This window comes from Mizuhopecten yessoensis, unplaced genomic scaffold, assembly GCF_002113885.1.
Source record: "Mizuhopecten yessoensis strain PY_sf001 unplaced genomic scaffold, ASM211388v2 scaffold733, whole genome shotgun sequence".
Taxonomy (NCBI): Eukaryota; Metazoa; Mollusca; class Bivalvia; order Pectinida; family Pectinidae; genus Mizuhopecten; species Mizuhopecten yessoensis.
Window position 1 is genome coordinate 111,076 of NW_018403694.1, and position 15,908 is coordinate 126,983.

General features: G+C 36.3%; 1 protein-coding gene across 1 annotated transcript in view; it reads right to left on the reverse strand.

Moving 5' to 3' along the window:
- LOC110452219 (dynein beta chain, ciliary-like) overlaps positions 1 to 15,908 on the reverse strand; it is a 100,522-nt gene that overhangs the window by 78,510 nt on the left and 6,104 nt on the right. The window contains exons 6-17 of the mRNA XM_021500598.1: positions 14,912 to 15,145; positions 10,892 to 11,059; positions 10,442 to 10,558; positions 9,701 to 9,966; positions 8,567 to 8,635; positions 6,286 to 6,668; positions 5,208 to 5,452; positions 4,355 to 4,942; positions 2,601 to 2,770; positions 2,200 to 2,422; positions 1,711 to 1,914; positions 196 to 595 (exon numbers count right to left, since the gene is read on the reverse strand). Coding sequence (XP_021356273.1) covers positions 196 to 595; positions 1,711 to 1,914; positions 2,200 to 2,422; positions 2,601 to 2,770; positions 4,355 to 4,942; positions 5,208 to 5,452; positions 6,286 to 6,668; positions 8,567 to 8,635; positions 9,701 to 9,966; positions 10,442 to 10,558; positions 10,892 to 11,059; positions 14,912 to 15,145 — 3,067 coding nt within the window. The remainder of the gene's footprint in view (positions 1 to 195; positions 596 to 1,710; positions 1,915 to 2,199; positions 2,423 to 2,600; positions 2,771 to 4,354; positions 4,943 to 5,207; positions 5,453 to 6,285; positions 6,669 to 8,566; positions 8,636 to 9,700; positions 9,967 to 10,441; positions 10,559 to 10,891; positions 11,060 to 14,911; positions 15,146 to 15,908) is intronic.

Genomic DNA, 15,908 nt, shown 5'->3' on the forward strand with positions numbered 1-15,908 from the left:
AGAACTTTACTTGGACTATAAACAACAAACACACTGACTGAATACAATCAGAGAACTTTACCAGGACTAGAAACAACAAATACACTGACTGAATACAATCAGAGAACTTTACCAGGACTATAAATAACAAATACATTGACTGAATACAATCAGAGAACTTTACCAGGACTATAAATAACAAACACACTGACTGNTTTGTTGCTGCCATAAGTTGCTGCCAATGTCTGTCTCTGATGGCAGGATTTTGGAGCTCGCTGACTGCCCTCAGAGAAGTCAGCATGTTCTTGACTGTGTTTTCCAGTCCAAGATATGAGTCCCAGGCCCTCATCTCCTTATCTAGAGTTCGGATGTCCTTGGCAAATTTCTTGCTGTCCATGTCCATCTGGTCCACATTGATAGACTTCCATGGTGTGGTCTTCCAGTCATCAACACTGCTGCGTACCATGACAATATAATCCCAAAGGGTCTTTAGTAGCTTAATCTCTTTACGACACTGCTTCAATTGCTTGAAGTCAGGCACATTGACTTCAAACAACCCAGCAGAATCCAACAAGTCACTCATTTCTTTTTCCATGGTAGCAATCTCTTCATGGTACTGAAATTATCAATTATATTAGTTTTAACACAGTCTTAACAATTTCAGAAAAATAGGGAATTACCTTTAATCTATGTACTTTTTCATTGTACAGCCTCTAAATAAATTACAAATGAAAGTATGCTACCAAAACCTATTATGAATTGGTAAAAATTGTTTGTTTACCATTTATCATGATCCAAAAGAATGCACCTTGTAACAGTTCTTTTTTGTGTTGAATGTGGATTTGCATCTTTTTGACATTCATGATGGTATGCAACACAGTTCTGCTAAAAGGTATCTCCAAGATCCACTATGCATTAAAATCTTTTGACTTATTAGTAATATAATCTTCCCAACATTGTAGGTAAGACAGAAAAATCTCAAACCAAGGGCCAGAGGCTTTGCAAAAGGCCAGACATTTAAGAGGGTTGGGATTTTACTGTCTTACTCCTTAAGTTGGGAATGATTATTCTTCTTCCACATCAATACTAGTGGTAATTTCATGAAATGCAAACGTTTATTTCATAATTTCCATTAGATCCGAGTTATCTTCCATGATCTGCTATTGTTGATGTGAGGTCATACTATTGTTATGACACAGGGGAATTCCCCCGTCTTTACCCTGGTGTAAGACAGAAATTTCTCCCACCCTTCACAGGTGTGTCTTCCATTTTAGCTTGGAAAGATCAGCTTGTCATTCCCTAGGGGAGAAAGTCTCGTGCCGATAAAGATGTGTTCAATTGTGACGTCATTTAAATGTGTAACCGTATTGGTGACATCATCAAAAGTGAATGACGATATTCATACCCCATATGTGTTTTTGTTTAAAACACGGCAGACTACTGTCCATGGAGATGTGACTGAAATAATAGGATGAGAGAAAAATAATCACCCCCTACCTTGAGGGTGTAACAGAGAAATCTCCAACCCTCAAGGTGATTTTTTATGGTTGACTCACCCTCGGCAGAGCCTGGGGTTAGACAACCAAAAAACATCACCCCTCAGGTAGGAGATATATCTGTCACACCGTCAAGGTAGGGGAAGATTCTATTAATCTTTCCCTGACCAGAAGTGTGGATATCTGTCCAATGGTGGAGAAAAAGTGAACATGATACAGAAATGTAAATAGTTACTTTGTCTATATGTTGGTACGCCTTTTCACAGTCATATTTGAAAGGTGGTATGCCTCGGAATTTTTCTCTGAACTTGTGCTGGTTTACATCAAAGGTTGCTGTTTTCCTGCGAATGTTGGCCACTTCTGTGGCTTGCAATGGTGCCACCTGTTGTTTGACGGTGATGCCAATCTTTTTGGTGTTGTTCCACTGTTCTGGCAATTCCTGACAGCAAATAATAGTTATGCGTTATGAAATCCTTTACCAAAATGTCATGCTTAGATGTACATATTTACTTATTTACTTATATTTACTTTATTTCCAGATAAATTTCAAAAATACAAGTATTTATTGAAATATGGTATCCGCTTTGTACAGAAAGATCTATTGCTGTAAGATCTTGCAAGATCAAGCAGACACATGACCTTCTTCTGTAGAAACAATATGGCAACATAAATAAAAGAAAAACATTGGAGGGTGAATACTGGCAGGGGGTGGTGCATTGTTTACCTGGAGCTGCAAATGAACTTCTTCTGGCATTTCTTGATCATAGGTCTTGAGAAGTTCAATTGTCTGCTTCAAAGGTTCAAACATTTCATCTGTAGTGGCCTGTCTCTCCTTGACAGCAAATAAATAGCCCATGCAGTCAACCAGTCCGGTGTAGTCTCCCTCCTCAACAAGCTTGGTCAATCCTCCATCAGTTGACTTGATGAAGTCACCCAGTTCACGCAAGCTACAACATACATCAGCAGATCAGACAACTATTGACATCTTACTTATTGATACACTGATGGTTTGTTTTACACAATTCCAATGGAATGGGGAATTTTACAAAAACGAATATATCCTTTTCAGAAAAAGAAACCATAAATATTGAATTATAAAGTTGTTGATGTTTATAGCTAGCCCACCTGTTGGTCACGTGGTCAATCAGATGCTGTTTGAACATGAAGCTCCATCTCTTGATTGTGTTAAGAAGAGCTTGTTTGAATGGCTTTGAGTTGACTCTGAACCAGGTTTCAAATATCGTAATTGGTTCTACCTGCTCAGCCTCTTCATATATTTTCTCATATGTGTCAATCTGAAGATAAACAATTCATTAATGTTAGATAAAAAAATCATTAATATTAAATACAAAATACATTTATAAATGTTATGGATTATTATTATTTATGAAAATTAAAAGACATGTAAGCACAACTATTTAGATAGTGAAAGAAGAAAACGACCCTCTCTTAAGTATTAGTTCTGATTTCCATAACATAAGCATGATTTCATCAATGTTTGGTCCACAAGTAACTTACATAATGTCCTTTGCATTCTGTGATCTCTTATGGCCCAACCCCCTGTGTGAGTCAACTCTTTCGTGGACCCCCTGTGTGAGTCAACTCTTTCGTGAGAACAGAGCCCGATCCTTATCATCTATGGATACCTTTTTTTACCTAGTGTTGGTCAAAATCTTGAAGCATTCAGAAGAGCTCTTATTCTAGAATCTGACCCTCATAATTTTAGGATCGTTTTGCAAAATGTTGATCTAAATTCACCGGTGTGTCTCCCGTTTTGCCGGGAAAGATCAGCTTAGTGTCACCCCTAGGGGAGATAGCCTTGTGCTGATTAGTACGTGTTTAACTGTGACGTCATTAAAATGTGTCACCGGTAATTATGATGTCATCAAAAACGAATGAGCCGAGGGTTAGACAACCAAAAACAATCACCCCATGGGTAAGAGATTTCTCTGTCACTTTCTAAAGGTAGGAGAAGATTCTATTAATCCACACTATATCTAGGCTGATGATTACTCCAAAGTTTCACTAAAATTTTAAGAATGGTTTCTGAGGAGAAGTAGAAAATATAGAGCGGGTCGGGTATTACTGAACCAGAGACAGTTACTGAACACTATTTATGAATTGCATTTATTCTTATATAGTTGGTGTTTTATGTGCGTGCCAACACATCAGCATTCCTGATCACTGACAATATTGTCCACTAGCAGTGTGGGTGAAAAATCAACCACTGCATGAAGTTGTTGTCCCATGTTTACTTCCGTATTACCTCGCTATTTTTAGCATATTTGCATATACACAGGAAGTGATGGCTAAGCCAATGAGCCTCCATATTAATGGAAACATCAAAACTTATGACAATGTCAATGCATAGGTATGGAATAAGAAAACACAAAAAGAACAATCATAAGCTCTTGAGGTAACGGAAATGTTCATTTAAGAACTGCTTGATTCAATTTATAGACCTTTGATGGATAATAGAAATAACAGAACTGTTGAGTAATATCCTCAATGGTGTTCCTTAACTGGCGACTGATTCAGTAATACCCTCAATGGTGTTCCTTAACTGGCGACTGATTCAGTAACTACCTCCACGTAACGTAATAGAACGAACTTTATAATGACGTTATATCTCCCTCCAAATCAAACCCAAAATTGGTAGAAATAAGGCCTTATAGTGAATTTATGTTGCTATACACACCTGAGTGCGTAAAAACACACTTCTTTGTTGTTAACAGGTTTTCCCCTTAAGTGTTCAGTAATACTCAACCATGCTCTACTTGTTTGCGGACAGCACACAATGAAACACAATTGTAATAGGCCATCTTATGACTCAGGTGACCTAAAAATGTAGATTTTTCATCAATTTATATGTAATTCACCTGTTCTTTGAATTGCTTGAGAGTTGGAGGATTTTCTGGTACACCTTCTTCAGCATGAGCCTCAATTTCTTCTGTTGTGAGGACATGGTTATACAGCAGGAACTGACGCATGAACTCATTCCTGTCATCTGTCCAAAGATACGAGTAGTTATCAAAGGAATTTCTGTATTCACAGGCTTTGTTCATAATGTTTGTTATGCGGTCCATCAGTTCCTGACGCATTTCTGACAGTTCTTCCATGTCCTCGAGATCGGGCTGATAGTGTTCCTGCCCACTGTGTGCAGCCAGACGAGGTATCAGAGATGCTTGTTTATAGATGTCTCCAATCAGTCCATCTACAAGGTCATAGAAACCATCAGCCACACCATAGTCTAATGATGGCTGGAAGATCATCTCTGGGGCTTGGAGTTCCAGCATGGCCTCAAACAGAGAGTCAGGGTTATTCTTGCTGTCTGTGTTGTCTAACATAAATTTCACACTGCAGTGTATGGTGGCATAAAATCCATCTACAATCATTTCATCCACATAGTCAACATAAGCCTTCCATATATCAGAAGAGGCATCTGCTTTGAAGAACTCAAGGTTTTTCTGAAAATAGAAAATTATGTTATCATTTTTAAATTGTATTCATCATGAGTGATAATATATAATGTGTTCATATTGTTCCAAAGTCAAATTTGTGCTTTCCAATTCCAACTAATAAACATTAGTATTAAACTAGTTTTACAGAGGTTTAATAATGATACAACACTTTCCTAGATTTAAACTGCTGCAATCCCTACCCCTTTCAAAGCACAAAGATAAAGCTAGTCGGGCATTTTTCATTTTTTGTTGCTGATCCATGTTTGCCTACCTTGAGAAGCTCATGTATCTTGTTTCCAATGTTTTTAATCTCTGTGTACCGCTTGTTGATACGGTCTTTCCTGTCCTCGAGGTTGAGGAGGGTCTCATGCTTGTCTTCCTTTCTTTCAAACAAAGGCTGTTTGCTCCAGGTGTTCATCAGTTTCTTAATCTCTTCCACATTATCTTTGGCTTTTTGTACTCTGGATTCTAAATCTATCACATGGTCTCTTGTCTTTTCGATATACTCCCATACACCTGTGGGATACAAAAAAGCAAGACTCTGAAATTGTATTTGTATTTAACTTTAGTTATATATATTTAATGGTACCACAAATTATACATGAGAAATTCAAATCTTGTGTTATGTCTTCTTAAGTAGATCAGAACATTAGGAGTACGAATAGCAACACATCTTCAAAATTCCAGGGGGTTACTCTCAATTACATTCTCTGTAGCCCTGGATAGATCATGGCAGCATGGAAGGCATAAAGTTAGCTATTTGATTGGTGTCAGGTATAAACAAGAGGCCCAGAGGGCTTGTATCTCTCACCTGGATAATAAAGCAACCATGGAAAAAATCCACTATTTGGCCCCCTGCACCCACACCCTCCATTTATACAAAATTAAGTCCCTTTGCACAAGGATGCTCCAGGCAAAATTTAATCAAAATCCATAACTGTTCAGGTCTAGAAGCATTTGAAAGGTTGACTGATGGACAGACGACGGACGCTGTGGTACGGCATAAGCTCACCATGGCCCTTCGGCCCAGGTGAGCTAAAAAACTGACCAATTGCTAAGCTGAAACCTGTCCTTTTAAGATTACAGAGAAGTGACACCCGACTTTAAAGCAAGTCAGTTTTAATATTATGTCACCACATGATTCTTTTGATGTACATCAAAGGATCCAACTAGTATACTTGTATCATCTATAAGGTGGTGTATATAGAACCTTCAGTTTTGTCATGTCATTTTCCAGGAGTAAAGAGAATGTAACCCATAGAAGTTTGAGGATGCAGCAACATGACTTCTGATAATGTCAATTGTGGTATAATTAAAATCTAATAGAAAGTCATGTCTTGTGTAAGTACCTTCCCCATTCCAGTTCAAGGTCTTCTCAGCCTGTTCCAGTTCCCTATCTATGTCCTGGAGCTGGCTCTCTATCAGAGGGAACTCTACTTCCAGAACAGTCTTGCGTACTTTGTTGTACAGGTGTACAGTCAGATCTAAGTTTGTCACAAACTTCCAAAGAGTGTCATTCCTTGTAAAAATAGTACTGGCACTTTCAGGTATCTCCTCCTTTTCACGAGAATCCAAATACTTCACTTCTCGCAGCACAGCTGTCAGCTGGGGATCAAAGTTCACAGACACTAACTTGGTTTCTTCATTTCTCATCAACAGTGACTGGCTAAGATTGAAAGAGCAGGCTTCGCTGACACCTGCTACCCATTCCTTGTATATTTCCTCATCCCATCTGGAGGAAATAATAAAGATATGTACTAATAACATAAAAATTAAGCTCATGAAATCTAAAAAAAATGTTGCTTAACTAAATTCAGCAAACAAGTATTTAAAAAGTCAATCAACAGCTTTTGACCAAATTAATTTAGTGCATAATGGATCTATTGAGGATTTGACAACAAAGCCTCAATATTTATAACTATACACAAATGTAGGTAGTCGAGTCAATCCATTTTGATTGTGGGAGTATCTTTCTATTGATTGGATGAACTAATTTGGTAAATTTTCATTCATAAAGTGGGTTTGTATTGAGATTTTTATGAAAGCACTCCTTTGCACAAATAATAATGCATATTTACACAAAAACATACTACATATATTTTTATTGACACACAAAATGTAACTTGTTTCTTAAAGCTGACCATGCAAGTTAAAAAGCTTTCAATTGAGATTTAAAAAAAAAAAAAAGGTTTTGTTTTGAGATCATCCCAATCTTTTCTGACTATCGTTTCTAAGGAAGTGCCGACATTTAAGATAGTCCTTGCTTGATAACAAGTATGGGTCTCGCTGGGTATAAAAAGCGCATTACCAGTCAAACTGGTTATCATTTGTTCAACGTGTGTGTAAGGTGACACTGCTATACTATATAGATAGAACACTTTCATGATTTTGAACCAACATTTTTTAACAGATCATTTGAATAAAATAGAAATGAAACACATCAAGGATATCTTTTATCTAAGAAAAGAAAGTGGAAATAATAGTGAAATATGACCAATAAAAATATCTAATGCACAATTCTTAGCCCCAAAAAAAATTCACAAAACAAATGGCCCTTTGAGATATCCAACTAGTAATAACATCCTGTGTGAAAACAATACTAATTCCAATTATTTCAGTGAGAACGGTTCAATTATCTAATTTCATATAGTTGACTTCACACCTGGGAGTGTCGCATTTTGCACGTCTTTTGCTAGTAAAGCGTCTACACGACAAGACTAATTAATAGTTCATAAGTTTTTGTGTGTGAGTGTAGTTCTATGCACATATAAGACCGATGATATATATGGGATTTTTTAAAGTATTTTCAGTTATAAACCTTTTGTTTCGGATACATAATTTTCGTGAATGTGCTATACGTAACAACCAGCTTGTCAGTGTTTGAAAGTCTTCAGATGAGTGAGTTTAATTTTGATATCGGTTGCCAATCAGGGTGCGAGGTGCATTGAATTGCAAGACGGACAGTTGTAGAATGATTTATAACCGGTTCGACAGGTAATGCGCTTTTTATACCCAGCGAGATCCATAATCGTTACCAAGCAAGGAAAAACTAAAATGTCGGCACTTCCTTAGAAACAATAGATGGAATAAATGGGGGAGATCTCAAAACCAGATTTCTTTTTTAAATCTGAATTGAAAGCTTTTTAACTTGCACTGTCAGCTTAACAATAAAGTATATTTATATATTTTTGGTCAAATCTTCACCAGACTGTCTGGAGTCTCAAATACACAACTGAATTGTGGATACTGATGAAAAACAGTTGTGCATTGAAGCAATCATCGTCTGATGCTTATTCAACCAACCACTTGTTCTGTTGAACAACACTGTCTCAAACATCCTGAAAAATGCATTTGTAAATGTGCACTTGGGGTGGAAGTCATTTGTTTTAATAGTCAACTGCTGTCAAAATTCACTGAACAGCCAATTTTAAGTGACTGGTTGGACAATAGAGACAACAGGGCAGAATGTTTATTGATACTGATAGTTTAAGTATACTTAGCCTTTTTAAGCAATGAATAATAATAATTACAATTTTGTGAAGTATAAACTTGATAATTAACTTCTTAACAACTTGGTTAATAAGAAATAGAAACTGCACTCCAGAAATACAGAAAACACTCAACACTTACCCACTGAGAAGTTGCAACATTTCTTCATATTTGGTGAAAACCAACTTTGCATCTTCCGACTGCATACATCTGTTGTAATCAGAACAGGTTTAGATGACATCAGACAGCCATATGATGTAAATTGTCAAATTTAAATTAATTTATTATTCATTTACTGAAATGTGAAGATGCACTATATATAACCAATATCAGAACATAAATGATCTGGGATATAAGTGAAAATTAAATGGTTATATGTATGACAAAGAGAATGGAAACAAATATGTTCAGGCAAAATGGTACTGTAGACCTCTGAAGCAGTACTCTAGACCGCTTAAGCAGTACTCTAGACCTCCCAATCGATACTCTAGACCTCCTAAGCAGCACTCTAGACCTCCTAAGCAGTCCTCTAGACCTCCTAAGCGATACACTAGACCTCCTAAGCAGTATTCTAGACCGCTTAAGCAGTAATCTAGACCTCCTAAGCAGTCCTCTAGACCTCCTAAGCGATACACTAGACCTCCTAAGCAGTATTCTAGACCGCTTAAGCAGTAATCTAGACCTCCTAAGCAGTCCTCTAGACCTCCTAAGCGATACTCTAGACCTCTTAAGCAGTACTCTAGACCGCTTAAGCAGTACTCTAGCCCTCCTAAGCAGTACTCTAAACCTCCTAAGCAGTACTCTAGCCCGCTTAAGCAGTACTCTAGACCTCCCAATCGATACTCTAGACCTCCTAAGCGATACACTAGACCTCCTAAGCAGTATTCTAGACCGCTTAAGCAGTACTCTAGGCCTCCGAAGCGGTACTCTAGACCTCATAAGCAGTACTCTAGACCTACTAAGCGGTACTCTAGACCCCCTAAGCAGTACTCTAGACCTCTTTAGCAGTACTCTAGACCTCTTTAGCAGTACTCTAGACCTCTTTAGCAGTACTCTAGACCTCTTTAGCAGTACTCTAGACCTCTTAAGCAGTACTCTAGACCTCCTAAGCAGTACTCTAGACCTCTTAAGCAGTACTCTAGACCTCTTAAGCAGAACTTGAATTTCTTAAAACTGAACATATCTGTTCTTTAGTAATGCATCTGGTATGTAGAAAAAGACATACCATAAAAATTGATAATTGTCAAAAACTATAAATAATGAAAGCACACTCACTGATGTTCCAAATGTTTAAAACTACTCATTGGAATGGTAATCCTCTCCCTAATCTCCTGTGCCCACCTCAGGCTACCAGACACTTTAGGCATATTCTTGTGTATAGCAGCCTTGCCTGTACCTTCTTTAACCTCCATCTGCTTATCATAGATAACTTTAACCATGTCTAATTCTCTGTGCAGTGTTGCAATGACCATGGGATATTTCTCTTCAAAGTCCTTCTTAATCATCTCTCTCTCCAGCAGACTGCCCATAATGTCCAGCAGCTTCAAACAGATTAATCATCAGATGATGTTAGAGGTATACATACAGGAAACATGATATACAGAGGAAATTGGGGTTATTGAAGCATTTAGGTTATAAGGTTTTAGATCAAATGCTTGGCATGTCAAAATTATTAGCTAAACATGTTCTTGGAAATGCTAAATTTTAACACAAACAGTAACTGAAAACTTATTTTGAAACAAGTTTTCAGTTACTGCTTGTGTTAAAAACAAACTTATTATTATTCATACCGAACTGATGAATGTCATTCCGAATAAACATGTTTTTGTTTGTTGTTTTATTGGATGTTAAAAAGAGATTCAATTACAAAGGAATGTGTGAGACAAACACTAACTATCAGCTTGGCTTGAACCTTGTTTGAACCATGTTTTGTGTCATGCACTGATGTCAGGCTGCAGATCTGTTAGGGTTCTGTCAGAACATTGCTATCTTAATGATGTACATGTATAAACCTACCTTAAACTGAGCTTCCAGTCCCGAACAGTCATCAAATCCTTGACAGATGATGGTAGCAAGTCTTCTATCAAAGTCAAACACTTTCTCCAAGAAAGAATTGTAGTCATCATGAAACTCCTGAAACACATATTTACATCAAAAAGTGGAAAGAGACATCTTCAATATATATATGTGTATTTCAAGACAAAATAATCAAAATTCAAAAGTATGATGCCAGGTTTTCATCATTTTTATTTTAACATACATTTTTGCTGGTAAAGTAAAAACCTGCTTTTACTGCTGACCACAACGGGGACAAAATTAATTAGTCAGAGATGACTGTTAGTAAAATCAGGCTATAAGAAAGCAATGTATGGGATGATAAGGGTATGGTAAAATATTACAGGCTAATTGTTTATATTGAGTCTTCATTTAAAAAAAGAAAAAGAAAGATAAAAAGTGCCAACTCACATTACTCGCTGGGTCAAGACAGTCGTAGTTCTTCTCTGTGAACACCTTGTATTGGGCATTGAACTCTTCAAACAGCTGTACGACTTGTTGACTGAGCATCTTACCCTTGATTCCACCTAATTCTATTTTCTCCAGCTTCATGAATTCCAGAGCAGTCTCCATCAATTCCTTAAAATGAACACAACTTTTTTTAAAGGAAACTGTAAATATACACCATATTTATCAATATCTATATATAGCTACTTAACAATGCTGTTTTAAATGCAGCAAAGAACTGCTGTGACCTATAAAAATATATTTCACAGAGCAGGTTCAGAATCTTTAACAATGCCTTCTCCTGAGCGAGGGACCATGTACATCCTGCTAAATTTGATGCCTCAACACCACCAATGCTGCCCATTTTTGTCCAATCCAGAGAAGCATGTACAGTTGTGGGATCGCACAATGTTACACGATGTGCGGTGTGCGCACGATGTGTGCACAGTGTGTGAACGATGTGTGCACGAAGTGCGAACGATAAAAAAATTGGACTATCATTGCTTGCGCACATTTGTGCGGACGATCGACGAACGTTATGCGATAACAATCACGGTTGGTGTAAATAGAGGAATGGCTTAACAATAAATATGGTTTCGTGTTTATTCAAGCTACATCTATAAGTTTATCTTTCTGTCTATACTTTCTTAAATTTAGAAATGGTGATTTCGGTGTTTTTAAAGGACTTAATTAATCGACATATGTAAAATTACAACACAGTCTCAGCAACACAGGTAAACATAGCCACTTAAACCTGGACCGTAGTTTTCCCCTGCCCTGGGCACTTACGTAACTCGCCAAGGTGTGAAAACCAGGTGAAGGGGAGCTATAAAGCGAATGCAAATAGCAAAGATTAATCGTCCAGTTGTGTTTTCATAATGGTCATACAGTATCACATATCAGCTCTATATGTCAGACAAAGGCCAGGTAAAACTCTGGTCACTCATCAAATTGTTATTTACCGTATTTTTTCATTACGTAATATTGATCAACAAATTGTACCAAATCGCAGAGTTGTGCGGAGAGAAGCGCACAACAGGGCGAACGATTGTCAAATCGCACAGTTATGCGCACCATGTGTGGACGATGTGCGGACGGTGTGAACGACGTATGCACAGTGTTTTTGGTGCGTTGTGCGGTCACACAACTGTATATACCATTGCTATTTGGTTAATACAGTAAATTTCATTTAATATCAAATTGCTTAATTAATGTCACCACCCATTGCATGGCACCTTTTTTCCTGCTATTTAATCTGTTATCATCATCAATACCCTTTTTAATGTGGATTTCACTTAATATCACTTTATTTTGGCCAGTGTCACATGAAAATCACAGGTAAATGATGGTAATTATCAGAACCCATGGTTCATGCCCCTGTGATCTGCTGTCACACCTGGACATGTTATGTAAACACTATCCTCTCTTTTAATGTCACATTTTGGTTAATATCATGTTTTCACTCTGACAAATGAGAAGTGATATTAGGGTAAAACTACTGAACAAATATATACAGACACATACCAGAAAAGATTGGTTTACTCAAGTTTTAAATCCCAAAATCAGTTCATTCCTGTTTCATGGTCTTTTTGATTTATCATGCATGCAATGAAGAAAAGTTCAAACTTGGTAAACCTGTGTCATGCGGTACAGACCCTGTTGAGTTCCACCTGTTATATAACATTATAAGCCAATAATGGGGCAATATTTGGGGGTAATCATCATTGCAACAGCGGAACAAGAGTACCGCCGGTGGAACAATATACGCCCATCAAATGCCATATAGTGTTATATACTTTCTTACATTGAAATAAGATCTGCATCATTCTAAGAGTGGTAAGCTGACATGCTATAAAAAAAATGTAGATGAAAATCTCCAGACAAAAAATCAAATACTAAAATGAACAAAGGGCAACAACTTTTGCAAAAATCATCGAATCAAAATTCGTTTAAGGGAGACACAACTTCATATCATGATTATTTAGCCTACTAAGTTTCAACAAAATCCGTCGCAATATGTAGGAGGAGATCTTCGGACCAAAAATCAAATACTGAAATGAACAAAGGGCAACAACTTTTGCAAAAATCATCGAATCAAAATTCTTTTAAGGGAGACACAATTTCATATCATGATTATTTAGCCTACTAAGTTTCAAAAAAATCCGTCGCAATATGTAGGAGGAGATCTCCGGACCATTTTGGTTATGCGAGTGTCCTGCTAGGCAACATAGCCTTTAACCTTACGATATCCTCCATCTGATTGGATGAAGTACACTGGCGGGTTTTCATTCTTGAAATCGGGTCTGTTAAGAGATGTTCATGACAGCACTCTCGCGCGAAATTAACATTCAATATCAGCTAAACTGCACATTAAACATGTTTATGTTAGCACACATATCGTTTCTAATTCCTCATCAATATCAAAAGCCTTTGATAACATCCCTGAACTTCTCAATGCCAAAGTACTAACGACAATAATACTAGTCTGTTTTTAGGCAATATGCTGTCAGCTTTATTAAGCTCAATTTTTTAACTGAATTCTCTTTTCAGTTTTGATCGTAAAAGAAAGGAATTATATATGTGAACCCATCTGTTGGACCACCACAGAAACTGCTATAATTTTACCGACAATATCTTTCATAAAAAGTTTGCTTAAATCATGGTTATTAACGAAAACCCAGTCGTGTAATTTGAGAACTTCAACAGGTCTTTTGCAATATTTTGTTCTGAGTGAAATGACAATTCTTCTCAAACACTCCTAGTTGTTTGTTTATACTGTCATAATTATCACTCGACTATTGTTAAGTTATTCACCTGACCTGTTGAAGGATGTTGTTTTAAACTACCTGTACATACAAGTGTAAATTTGGGCTTGGGGTGGTGGTCTGTTTACAGTTAACTGAATAAGGAGTCGTTTGGTTATAGTCGGTTGTGTAATTCTGTACAAACTATGTTCAACCTTTATTAAACGACCGTTTTTTTTTTAATTTTCCCTTGTTTAGTCACTTAATACAGATTCCACTGTATGTAATAAAACTTTGAATATTTTGGTGTGGTTACCTAACTATTAAATTTCCCTTGTTTAGTCACTTAATACAGATTCCACAGTATGTAATAAATCTTTGAATTTCCCTTGTTTAGTCACTTAATACAGATTCCAATGTATGTAATAAATCTTTGAATTTCCCTTGTTTAGTCACTTAATACAAATTCCACTGTATGTAATAAAACTTTGAATATTTTGGTGTGGTTACCTAACTATTAAATTTCCCTTGTTTAGTCACTTAAAACAGATTCCACTGTATGTAATAAATCTTTGAATATTTTGGTGTGGTTAACTATTAAATTTCCCTTGTTTAGTCACTTAAAACAGATTCCACTGTATGTAATAAATCTTTGAATATTTTGATATGGTTAACTATTAAATTTCCCTTGTTTTAGTCACTTAGTACAGATTCCACTGTATGTATTAAATCTTTGAATATTTTGGGGTGGTTAACTATTAAATTTCCCTTGTTTTAGTCACTTAGTACAGATTCCACTGTATGTATTAAATCTTTGAATATTTTGGGGTGGTTAACTATTAAATTTCCCTTGTTTAGTCACTTAATGCAGATTCCACTGTATGTCATAAATCTTTGAATTTCCCTTGTTCATAAGTCACTTAATACAGATTCCTCTGTATGTAATAAATCTTTGAATATTTTGGTGTGGTTAACTATTAAATTTCCCTTGTTTAGTCACTTAATGCAGATTCCACTGTATGTCATAAATCTTTGAATTTCCCTTGTTCATAAGTCACTTAATACAGATTCCACTGTATGTAATAAATCTTTGAATATTCTGGTGTGGTTAACTATTAAATTTCCCGTAAAAAATGGTTATGATGTCTTTATAAAAATGTGTTCAGTCATTGTTATTATATTAACCAACCCTTTTTGACCAAAAGATGCCAACGACGACAAATAATATTTCTTAAATTACCTTCACAGTTTCGACTCTCTCAAGGAATTTGTCATATCTTGCAAATACTAGTTTGGGAGCAAATTCCCATAGCCTTGGTTCAGTTCCCTCTGGAAAGTAGCTCTTCAGTTTGTTCTTATGGTCCTCATAGGTGGCCTTAAAGGCATTCAGAACATCGCAAGCTTTGCGTACTTTTTCAATTGTTTCTTCCAGTTCTCCCTTAAAGATCTCTGTAGGTTCCAAGTAGTTTGATGCCTACAAGTTTACAGAAAAAAATATAAATGAAAACCTTAATAAATAAAATGTTTACTGCTGTAAACATACTTATATTGGCACACTCAAATTTTAGCATATCTATGATCAAACTTTAATAGTTAAGTACACTGATGAATTGGGGCACACAAAGAAAATACTATAGACATGTACAAGAATGACCATTTGCGCATTCCTTACTTAGCACAATAATTAAAGCATGAAAAGCGCTAAAATATGTATGTTTACAGCATTACCAGAACATTGTTTTTTTCTATACTCCTCATGTTGATAAACCGCATCTATTTGCCCACAAGGGTTTTTCATATTTCAGTATAATTTCCATGGGAATTACTTTTTGTCATTACAGGAGCACTGCATACTTTAAGTAAAATGGGAATCAAGAAGCAACAGAATAAGATTTAATGGTTTCTTTTTTCAAAACCTTGCCTATATAAAATGCCATGATGGCAATCTTCTTACAAACATATAACTAATTAATGGCCTTTTGTGACTCTGTGAGGCAAGCACGTATGAAGTTTATTTAGTTTAGAAAAAACCCGGGGCAACACAAACTCTGGACAGACACTCTACCAATTGAGCTACCAGCTGGTCACTGATGATCGACCGAGTCAAGTTATGCTACACATGTATAATTGTTTATCCCATGTAACCTGACTAAGAAATGTACTTTTCAGGATAAAATTGTAATATTTTTTGTCTAATGCTTAAATAAATTTGCTGTCAAACACACACACAAAATTAA